This window comes from Artemia sp. Qi Xiang Cuo, chromosome 9 (genome assembly GCF_049724085.1).
Source record: "Artemia sp. Qi Xiang Cuo chromosome 9, ASM4972408v1, whole genome shotgun sequence".
Taxonomy (NCBI): domain Eukaryota; kingdom Metazoa; phylum Arthropoda; class Branchiopoda; order Anostraca; family Artemiidae; genus Artemia; species Artemia sp. Qi Xiang Cuo.
In genome coordinates, this window is record NC_142802.1 from 65,214,037 (window position 1) to 65,226,464 (window position 12,428).

At 34.8% G+C, this 12,428-nt stretch overlaps 2 protein-coding genes across 2 annotated transcripts in view; one reads left to right on the plus strand and one right to left on the minus strand.

The window, feature by feature from the left end:
- LOC148948940 (guanine nucleotide-binding protein subunit beta-5-like) overlaps window positions 1–12,428 on the minus strand; it is a 230,864-nt gene that overhangs the window by 203,061 nt on the left and 15,375 nt on the right. The window lies entirely within an intron of this gene.
- LOC148948944 (E3 ubiquitin-protein ligase NEDD4-like) lies at window positions 2,878–4,137 on the plus strand. Its single transcript, XM_089094546.1, has one exon. The coding sequence runs from the start codon at window positions 2,878–2,880 to the stop codon at window positions 4,135–4,137; it is 1,260 nt and encodes a 419-aa protein (XP_088950672.1).

Genomic DNA, 12,428 nt, shown 5'->3' on the forward strand with positions numbered 1-12,428 from the left:
CCCATAAATCCGAGTGGGGCGAGTACCCGAAAAACAGGGGAAAAGGGGAAAATAGAACAGGATTATGTTGACGAACCCACGCGCTTGTTGATAACGGCGAAGAATACGGAATAAAGTAATTTCAGTATCCTTCCGTATTTCTTTCTCGAGTTTTTTTTTGCGCCTTTTCCAAACCTATGGGGTAGCCGAACCTCTATAGATCTGCTGTATTAACATTTGTAAACATTTCCACATGCTTTCTACCCCTACTCTGTATATTTCCCTTTTTACCCTCCCTCCCCCCCATTTCTCCGTTTTATGTTAATCGATTTTTTTATATGATTTTAGTTCTCAACTTCGTAATCACCAGATAGGAATACCCCAGAAAATATCTTTCAAACCGCTTTCTACCCCTACCCTGTATTCTTCTCTTTTCTCCCCTCTTTCCCCTGTTCCCCCGTTTTCCGTAGTACTCTTTTTCTATACTGAATTTTATATGTCAATTTCGTAATCAGCGTATGTGAAAACCTCAGAAAACTCACTTTAAACTATCTTCTGGGCATGTTCGGCATTTTTCCCATTTTCCCCGCATTTCCCTCGTTTGCCCTGTTTTTCGGGTACTCTCCCCACTCGGATTTATGGGGACTTTCTGTATATTGTACAGAATTTTTTTCTGATCATTTTGGTACCATTTTCGTTTATATTGCAATTTTGTCCGGGTTCGACACTTTTTTGAGCTTAAAGTCCTGGACTATTAGTTCGTTGCTACATTTTGTGCCATAGCACTTCATTGTCTAACCCAAGTCTAGATTTAAATTCTGACGAAGTTTTCCTGGGCTTTGCAGACGACACCATCATTGGATGTGCCAATGAGGATGGTGAGGGACTGGTTCATCGACAACAAGAAAAAATGGAGTATGTTTATTTGTAGAAGGATACTGACAATATGACGGCAAATGTAAAAAATTCCCATGTTTTGTTATTTTTACAAGTAAGAAGGCTCAAGCCATCTTCTAAAGGTATCGAAACGTCTAGAGGGGTTATTCAGAGACCGGATGGTACATCTGTCAAGTACCTGGGGGTGTGCATCGATGCAAATCTGCCTTTGAAACAAAATTCTGTAGCGGTTGGGCTAAAAATTGTAAGATATCTGAAAATTAAAAAAACTATAGCATTTTTTTCTTATTAAAATCTTTCGTGTTTTGTACTTCGCACTGATTCAATCACTTATCTGACATTGCCCTCTTGTATGGCTGGCGACATTTAAAGTTCATACGATTATTATTAATAAAATAAATTAAAAAGTATTAAACCTAATTATAGTTTGGAAGTGTTTAATTGTTCAGTTTTCGTTTACAAATATTTTCATTCTCTATTACCAAAATACTTCTCAGAAATTTTTTCATAAGTTGAAACACGTCAGGGAAGATCACGAGATAGAAGCCTGTTGGTTTACGCCTGTTGCCCGTTTACGCCATGCGTTCGGTCTGATTTTTCTTTGGACATTTTATGTTCACGAGTGTGGAATGGTCTACCACAGGAATTAAGATGAAAACCTAGTCTTGCTTCATTCAAATTAAATTTAAAAAAGCGTCTGAGCAATAACCGTTAATAGTAGCAAATAATTTGATATTATTTTTTATGATTAAAAATAAATGAAAATCGATAAAAAAATGTATAATGTTAAATTAATAATTTCATTTTTATTATAAATTTATAAGCTATACCAGATCATGTATTATCCCATTGAATTGGAAATTTAAGTTGAGTTTTATTATTGGTATTTCTAAAGTATGGAGGTGGTTTGAGTTCATGCTGGTAGGCATGTGGAGGACCGCAACATTGTGATATATTCAAAAGTGTGATATAATGTTTCCTCAACAGGACTGACCTAGAGGGCCAATTATTATGGATTATGGCCCAGAATTTGTTTGTTAAATGTATTAGTGAGTATTTGTAATTTAAGTGTAAAGTGTTAATAAAACCAATCTGAATTGAATTGAATAGATACATGAAAAGAATCGAATTCTTATGTTGATTTATAATATATAAGTTTCATCAAGTTTAATTTTACTCATCAAAAGATACGAGCCTGAGAAAATTTGCCTTATTTTTGAAAAAAGGGAAAACATCCCCTAAAAGTCACAGAATCTTAATGAAAATCACACCATCAAATTCAACGTATCAGAGAATCTTACTGTAGAGGTTTCAAGCTCCTATCTGCAAAAATGTGGAATTTTATATTTTTTGTCAGAAGAAAGATCACGGATGCGTGTTTATTTGTTGTTTTTTTCCCAGGGGTGATCGCATTGACCTCTTGGTCCTAGAAGTTCGCGAAAGGGCTCATTCAAAGGGAAATTAAAAGTTCTAGTGTCTTTTTTAATTAAAAAACAAAAAAAATTAAAAATAGAAAATTTAGAATCACTTCAAACAAAAAACCTGCATTTTTGATGTTTATTCATCTACTAATGACCACATATAACGTAATAAGTGATAATACCTAACACCGATTGTGTACTAATAACCATATATGACGTAAAGAGTGACGTGACGTAAAACATGAACAAAATTATTCTATTTCAGTTTTCAGTTCAGAATCACTAAAGTTACAAACTGAAAAAATATTTATGGTATCTGAGCAATATTTGGTATCTGAGCAATAATCTTTTAATTTAAACAAGAAAAATACGGGAAAGATTTTAGAATTAGTTTTATTTTTTGTTACGTTTTTGATACTTCATTTGAGACTGAAACAAGAAGTGTTTGATAATATTTTTACATGTTAAAGCAAGGAGATAGAGAGCAACGATCAATGAAGGGAATTGTTTCAAGAATATCCGAAGAAGGCTCAACGTCCATTACAGCGAGTATCAATAATCGACTGTCCCGCGTAAAAATATGTTCCTGGGCCTTTTCCCCAAAATAAAAAAAAATAAAACTTTTGTTGGCGACAAAGAGACACTCTCAGACCAACAAATTGCGAAAACACAAATTAAGTACCCGAGAAGTTTCAGTGAAAAGTATAAAATCTTCAAGAAATCACTGCCAAAATCACCCAAATTTGGCTGGATTTTTCCAAAACATTTCACGCTTTTTGTTTCCAGGGATTCAATTGTAAATGAATCTTGTCAGGCAATATCAAGAGTTACAAATCCAGAAGCGCTGCGAGCAAATCTGCGTGTTGAATTTATTGGAGAAAAAGGTTTCGATCTAGGTGGATTGACAAGGGAATGGTTCTATCTCATTTCAAAAAAGCTATGTAATCCAGACTACGGACTTTTCAAGTATTCATCGATGGATAATTTTCAGCTCGAGGTCAATCATCTTAGTGGCCTTTGCAATGAAACACACTTGATATACTTCGAATTTCTTGGAAGATTAGCTGGCATGGCTGCTTATCACGGTAAAATGCTGTTTGTTTTTTTTACTCGTCCTGTTTATAAGACAATGTTAAAGAAGAAAATAGAAATTGAAGACATAAAAGAAGCTGATATAATATACTATAAATCCTTGAAGTGGATCCTTGAAAACGATCCAACGGATTTAGGATTAACTTTTTCGACTGATGAAGAGTCAATGGGCTTTTTCCACCAAGTAAACCTCCTTCCAGGTGGATCCAATATTCCTGTTACAAACAAAAATAAACATCAGTATGTAAACGCTCTTCTGGAAAGGCGTTTCGTGACTCGTATTGAGTCTCAAATGAAGGAATTTCGACAAGGATTCAACGAGGTTGTACCCATCGAAAAAATTGAGATTTTCAATGAAAACGAGCTTGAACTTCTCCTTTGTGGTATTAATGAAGTGGATGTGAATGACTGGAAAGAGAATACGGATTACACTAGAGGATATTTTCAGAACCATCCAGTTATTCTTTGGTTTTGGGAAGCTGTACTTTCATTTACGGCAGAGGAACGACTCAAGTTACTTCAATTTGTCACTGGAACACCTCGTGTCCCTGTAGATGGTTTCAAAGGGCTTCGTCAAGGATGGACTGGTAGATTATTTACAATCGAGCGTTGGGGTAAAAGCGATCACTTACCTAGAGCCCATACTTGTTTCAATCGAATTGACTTGCCACCTTACACTTCATATACAGAGTTAAAAGCTAAGTTAAAAAGTGCAATAGAGTTATCTGAGTGTTTTGCTTTCGTTTAACGCGTGCGGTCCTGGTGTTACCATTGAGTATTAAAGATTTTTCCACATATACAAGTTTTTCAAAGAAAAGTAAAGAGCTCCATTGAGCCAAAAACGAGCAGAAATAATGTTAAACAATCTTCCAAGCGTAAAACTACCACAAATCGCTAATAATAAATAATTGAAACTCAAAACAAACAAAAATTACAATAAATATTCGAATCAAACTCAAAACGAGTAAAAATTAACATGAGTTGGGCTAATAACCCCCCAAGACCGGAACATAATTTGCACTTTCCTGAAAAAAAAACAAAACAAAAAAACAAATGACCTTGGATTGTCAGTTTAATTGACATATGCTGATATTTATTCCTTAAATTTTTGTTATTTTTTTATTTATGAAAGTAAAAAAAGTGAAATCATTCAAAACTTTTTTTGTTTTCAGAAAAGTACATATTATGCGTCTTGAGAAGGCATGGGGGTTATTAGGTACTCATGTTAATTTTTGCTCGTTTTGAGTTTAGTTCGAACATTTATTATAATTTTTGTTTATTTTGAGTTTCAATTATTTATTGCTTGTGATTTGTGGTAGTTATACGCATGGAAGATTATTTGACATTAATTCTGATCGTTTTTGGCTTTATGGAGCTCTTTACTTTCCTTTGAAAAATTTGTTTTGTGGAAAACGTTTTTTGAATTAATTTCTGTTCATTTTTTACTGACGTACCGTAGTCTTTTTCATGAAAAAAAAATATATCTTATATCTTTTCAGTTTTTTTCTATAAGAATCCATAAATTGGGTTGCTATTTGTATGTTGGAGAAACTTTTTCAACAATTTCTAATACTGACACAAACAGTGTTTTTTAATTTAATTTTATAACTCCTGAAGTTTACCTGAAAAATAAAACTTTTAATCATTCCCAAAAGATTTTATCTGTGGTCTTTGACAACCTAGATACACTTACACTCTTTTTATTTATTTAAATTGTAAGAGCAGAAGTAGTAATAGTAGCAGCCCCAGAAGCTTCAACTGAATACCCCCAGTTGCTGGACCATTCTACAATGCTGAACAAAATAGATGTTTAAAAATTTTGACTGGATGCGTTTGGAAAATGAATGGAATTGAGAGAAAGACTGCTTGCCCTCCAATCTCTTTTAGAACGTTTAATTTTGAATCAAATTAGCTCCTTTAAAAGTTTCAAAGATATTTCCAGCTATTATAGAGATAGTGCTGAATATGATATTGCTTGTATACCTTTTTGAATACCTGCATGCCTATTGTTTTTTCGTTTAATTGAGACACCTCCTAAACGTTCCCTAAAAGTTTCACCTTAATACTCTTAGCGTCATTAGTTACAGTAACCTTAGCGGTAGTATTAAAAGAATGCAAATAGTGCCTTCTGGCTAGTTCAAAATCCCCACAAATTACCCTTAAAGATCTAACTTCATAAGAAAAAATGTTCTTCAGATCTTGCTTTGTCACCTTTTTGAAAGTCTACATGCTCATAGTTTGTTTTGATTTAGTTCAACATCTGCATAAATTTTCCTTAAAAGCTTCACCTTAATACCCTTAGCTTGCGCAGCAGTAATAGTTGTAGAAGCATAAGTAGCAGTATGCGCATAGCACCTTTGGTTTCTTCAACATTCCTTTCAACACACGCTGAAATTTTCAGCTCCTATGACCATGCTGATATGTCCTTTTGATAACCTTTATGTTCACATACTTCCTGAAGTTTCATCTCAATGCTCTTAGCCTTACAAGTAGTTACGATAGAAATAGTTGTAGTGGTAGTAGTAAATTTAGCAGGAACAGTAGTATTAGCAGTAGTGTGCGCATATTGCCTTTATACCGAAATCAATTCTTGAGGTACGCTATTTTGACACTATGCATGCACCTAGCGTCTTTTGATTTAATTTAAATATCCCCTCAATACTGTAAATGGAATAATGTGGCATTGGTAGTGTGGGTAGTTGTAGCAGTATTGGTAGCATGGAAATATTGCCTTTTTGATTATCTCCCTTATCACTTCCGGAATTTTCCAATTAATATACTCAGTTATTCCTGTGTTACGCACTTTTGACAATCTGTATACACATAACGTGTTTTGATTTAGTTCAACACTCCCCTCAGCATTCTCTGAAAGGTTCACCTGAATTCCCTTCATCTTCTTGGAAAGTAAAGTGTATACCTTTCTAAATAACATATACAATGTGTATACAATGAACGAATTGCCTAACTTACAGCCCTGGTCCTGAGGATTGTGGGGAGGTTGAGATCCCCAAAGACGAAATTAATGGAACTTTAAAAAATACTGAACAAAATAGCTCTTTTACGATATTGATCGGATGTGTTTTGCGGAATGATAGGATTGGGGGGGGGGGGCTGGTGGCCCTCCATTAACTTTTGACTCTTAAAAGGGCCCTAAATCTTCCAACCTCCAATCAAATGAGCTCCGTCCGATTCAAAGTTTATATGACCACCCGTTCCATTTAAACCTTATATGCCCCGCGGCAAAACTTACAACCCTTGCCCATGGGCTCTTGCCATTGTGTCCACCCTAAAGACGTGGTTATATGAGTTTTTGACTATTGATAACAAAATGGCAATCTCGTAATTTCAATTGAATGCGTTTTGGGGAAAGAGTAAGTCAGGGAAGGGGGTGCTTATTGCTCTCCATCATGTTTGACTCTTAAAAAGGAACTAGAACTATGCATTTCCAATCAAATGAACCTCTTCTAAAGTTCACACGACCACACTTTCCTTAAAAACCTTATATGCCGCAGGAGCATAACTTACAACCCTTACTCCCAGAATCCGGGGGATTCTGTCAACCCCAAAGGCCTTATTATATGATTTTTGGACTATTTTTGAACAAATGGCTATCTCAAAATATACATCAGATGCATTTGTGGAAAATACGACCTTGGGGGGGGTTGGCTACCCCCGATCACTCTGACTTTTAAAAAGGGTACTAAAACATCTGCTTTCCAATCCAATGAGCCCCCTCCAGAGTTTATGCGACCACCATACAGTAAGTCTAAGAAGGTTATTACTAAAGCAAAGGGTATTAAGGTGAAAATTACTTTAAAGAACAGTTTGGGAAAAAGTGATGACAGCGTTGTTCGGTCTTCACTAGGACTCACTAAGAAAAAGATGAAGGCTTTTTCTCTGTGTGTAATATATGTTAAAACTAAAAAAAGGTTCATTTTAGACCTAGACTTAAAGACTAAAAAGAAAAAGCTAAAGAATTTTTTTATGTGTGTGATATATGTTAAAACCAAAAAAAATTTTTAATGAAAGTGATAAGTGACATTATTATGGTTGCGGCAATGGCTGTAACGTAGTAAAGAACGAAATTGAGCCCATAGTAACCGAAAATTTAAAACGCCTTTTTTAATTTCAAGCCAGATAAAATTCATATTTGAAGCTGATTCAGAAATGGTAACTATGATTTCGATTAATCTCAATGATAAAAGTTAATTAAGAAAACAAATTTAGGGGAATGTGGAAAGATAGCCTAAAAACCGTCGAAAAAGGGTAAGTAAAAAAGTAAGACAGCACTAGAACCTTAATATCAAAACCAACGGTGCTGATCTCCGTTTTTTGGCCCTTCAGCCAGGAAGTGCAATGGGGGGGGGGGGTTGGAAGCCCACCATCCGGTGATTTCGCACACTCTTCCTGCTTATCTTACCCAGATCTTCTCCAGGTACCCATTTAGAGCTGGGTCAACTCTACCTGAGATTACAGAGTCACGCCACTGATCCCTGTCCAAAACCAAATAACTGGCTATGCCTGGGATTAAACCCGTGCCCCCTGGACAAAGAATTCTCAAACCAGTGCGTCAACTACTCAAAAAAGGGTGTCAGAAGTAGTAATACATATACGGTTACAGGGCTAACACCATATATGGAAGACAATTGGACACCTTCCAGAGTATCACCGTATATTCTGACCATGAATATATTTACACGCGAACGGTACGACGATAAATCTACTCATGTAAGAAACTAGATCTAAAAACAGCCTGTGACGCCGGGTGAGCATTAAGTTATTTCTTCAAGAATTTATCATATTTTTCGCGCATGGACACAGAATGGGAATAATTTTTTAAATTTACAATCAGAGAAAAGGGTTAAAAGAATTTGACCTACTTTATAGAAAGGAATATAATGCAACACCGCTATGTAAAAACAGTACCTCTAATATCTACTAAGCCGATAAAGGTGAGGGGTTGGGGAAAAATGTTGCATAGGTGAGTAGCTAAGGTAGGTTAGGTAAGGTTCTGGACGGCCTGCTTTTCAGATTGAATAGTATACAGTTGACATTATAGACAATCAATATGGCGTTAACCAATTCTTCGATGTAAGTTGCTCTTTATAATCAAATGGTTTCTAAATAATTAATTTAGATATTACTTTAGATAAATTTAGATATTACTTTAGATCTAAATTAATTAATTTAGATATCTTTTTAAGCGATTATCCTCAAGTACATCAGCTCTACTTTCCTTCTAAACTACTTACTTCCATTCAAGTTATCTGTTTTTATCCAAACCTCTGTCTCTTTCTAACTTCGTATCAGGTTCAATAGACCGTGAAATAGGGGGAGTTTTAAACTGTTCCGCTTTCTTGATTATTAGCAGATTTCATCCAAATATATTTTGAGCTAATTTAAATGCCTTTATGTAAACGTGTTATAAAATATATATTAAAATTATGATGGTGATTTTTAAATGATAAATATATAATAAGCATTCTTTTGATATATGGAAATAGGAAAAGGTTTTTATTGTTTTATGTTCAAACAGTTCAATTGTTTTATCACTGATGACGTAGAATGAAATTTTGAAAGTCGATATTAAAATTTTCCGTCATTAAAAGAGTTATTTTAATATCTGAACGATTTGGTAGGTGATTTATCTCCGGGATTTTTTAACAAGAAAGTCGTGTTTTTAATTCTGTAGCTCTACCTCAAGCCCTTCTTTATTTAGTACGGTTTCTCATACTTTTTGATGGATTAACTTAAACGAAATAAATGAAAGATATTCAAAATCACCATTAAAAGACAAATGACTTGATATGTATCTTGAATAATTTACAGCACCTCAGGTCAAACATTAGAAAATAGTTTGGAATTTCTTGATTTTTTTTTCAGAAAATGTTGGCAAGCTCTTGTTAAATTTGACTTCAATAAATCTGATTTTGCAAAGGCTGTTCAGAGGCATATTTAACCAAGTCTAATGAAACAATCAACAGAAAAGATTAAAAACAATTAGGAGAATATTGTGGGTTTGTAGAAAATGTTGGTAAGGTCTTAGTAAAGTTGACTTCAATAAATCTATTTTCCCGAAAACTAAAATAAGCTTTTTAAAACATTCTAATGAACTTAATAGAGTAAAATAAATTTTAAGCAATGTTACGGGGGTATTATGAAGGAAATGATACAAGTCCCGAACGTTTTTTTAACTGGTTCAGAAGTGTCTAACTGATTCAAAAGTGCTTAACTGGCTTATTTTGAACCCTGAGAAGTTACTGTAAATATAGATTTTAGCTCTAATACACCGTTTGAAACATGAAGCCACATTTTTTTCTGAAAACGAAAATAAAGTTTTTAAAACATTCTAATGAACTTAATATAGTCGAATAAATTTTAAGCAATGTTACTGGGGTACTATGAAGTAAATGATACAAGTCCTGAAGATTTTTAAATGGTTCAGAAGTGTAAAACTGATTCAAAAGTGTTTAACTGGCTTATTTTGAAATCTGAGAAGTTACAGGAGCTATTTAGCAATGTTTTTTAAAGTGTCACATCATATTTTTCATGTTTTTAAAGCCTTTAAATAGTATTACCAAAAAGTCACTGGGAAGCTAAGTTCGCATTTCGAATGATATTGTAGCACATCAAAATAACTTACATGTTAAGCACAAAAAAAATTGTGAGACACTTTTCTGCGTGAGGTTATTATCATTATAAATAACTATACTGTCTTTTTAAGTAACTGAAAAGTTAAACCAGTGTAGTGTGACTTGAACAACACTTTTTATTTACATTCAGCCGAACAATAATATGTTATTGTTTTGTTTGTTAATGTCGATAGTCATGATATCATTTGATAGATCAGAGTGAGTTTTAAACATTAATCCAAGCTCATTTTTGAAATTTACTTTGGATTTTTCTTAGAAAAAAATAAGGACATTAAATATAATTAGACACTATAATTTAATTAGATATTGGATATAATTAGAAATAAAATAAAAACAAGCTGAAGACATTAAATATAGATAGGACTTCTAATTTTCAAGTTCAGAGGCATATTTAACCAAGTCCAATAAAACGATCAACCGAAAAGATTAAAATCATATTAGTATTGAATTTCTTGATTTCTCAAAAACTAATGGTAAGTCCTTAGCAAAGTTGACTTCAATAAATCTGATTTCACATAGAATATTCAGGTAGGGTCTTAGTAAAGTTGACTTCAATAGCTCACAAAAGAAAAAAACACCTACAATCGCACAGATTTAGACAAGGAAACATGTAAACACCCGTTCAGACAAACAGGCATGTTGATAGAGAGACAAAAAAACTTGCAATCGCACAGAGTCAGAAAAGGAAACACGCAAACATCCGCCCAGATGCATAGTCAAAGAGAGTGAGAGAGACAAAAACACATACATTCACATATAATTAGACATGCAAACCGACAGACATATACTGGGACAGGCAAACACCCACCCAAACACACAGTAAAAGAGAGTGAGAGAGACAAAACACATACAATTGCATAAATTCAGGCAAACAAACCGACAAAGACAGACACTGGGACATGCAAATATCCACCCAGACACAAAGGCAAAGAGAGTGAGAGAGAGAAAACACATACAAACACATAGATTCACACATGTAAACCGACAAAGACAGGCACTGATACAAGCAAACTCCCACCCAGACACACAGGTTTGGAGAGTGAGAGATACAAAAAGAAATACAAATACAGAGATTCAGACATACAAATCAACAAAGACAGGCACTGAAACATGTAATTACCCACCCAGAAACACAGGGTTAGAAACTGAGAGAGACAAAAACGCATACATATACATAGATTCAGACATACAAACCAACAAAGAAATGCACTAGGACATACAAAAATACGCCCAGACCTATATGCTTTAGAGAGTGAGAGAGACAAAAAACACAGGCAAATACATAGATTCAGACATGCAAACTGACAAAGACAGGCATTGGGAGAAGCAAACACCCGCCAAGACAATCAGGCTTAGAGAGTGAGAGAGATAAAAAAAATACAAACACACAGAATCAGACATGCAAACCGACAAAGACAGGCACTGGTAAATGCAAACACCCGCCGAGACAAACAGACTTAAAGAGTCAGGGAGACAAAAACACATAGAAATATATAGATTCAGACATACAAAATGACAAAGACAGACACTGGGACATTCAAACCATCGCCCAAACACACAAGCAAAGAGCGTGAGAGAGACAAACGCGCGTACAAATATTTAAATTCAGACAAACAAACCGACAAAGACAGGCACTGGGAAATACAAATACCTGCCAATACACACAGGCAAAGAGAGTGAGAGAGACAAAATGCATACAAATACACAGATTCAGACACACATAAATACAAAGACAGACAACAGCACAAGGAAAAACCTGCCCAGACACAAAGGGCTAGAGAGTGAGAGAGATAAAAACACATACAAAAACATAGATTCAGACATGCAAACCGACAAAGACAGACACTGGGACATTCAAACACCCACCCAGACACACAGGTCTAGAGAGTAAGAGGGACAAAAACGTGTACCAATATATACATTGATACAAACAAACTGACAAAGACAGGCACTGGGATATGCAAACACCTGCCCATACACATAGGCTAAAAGAGTGAGAGAGACAAAAATGAATAGAAACACATAAATTTAAACATGCAAACCGACAAAGACAGGCATGTGGACATGCAAACACCCGCCCAGACACATACAAAGAAGGTGAGAGACAAAAACGCATACAAGTACATAGATTCACACAAACAAACCGACAAAGACAGGAAAAGCAAACAACCACCCAGTCAAACAGGCTTAGAGAGTGAGAGAGAAAAAAACACATACAAACACATAAATTCAGACATGAATACCAACAAAGACAGGTGTGGGACAACCAAACACCCACCTGGACACACAGGAAAAGAGAATAAGAGATAGAGAGGCAAAAGCACATACACATACATTGACTAAGACACAGAAACCGATAAAGACAAGCATTGGGACAGGCAAACAT

Excerpts from the sequence above, each read along its gene's own strand:
- LOC148948944 (XM_089094546.1), top strand. The coding sequence starts at position 2,878 with ATGTTCCTGGGCCTTTTCCCCAAAATAAAAAAAAATAAAACTTTTGTT.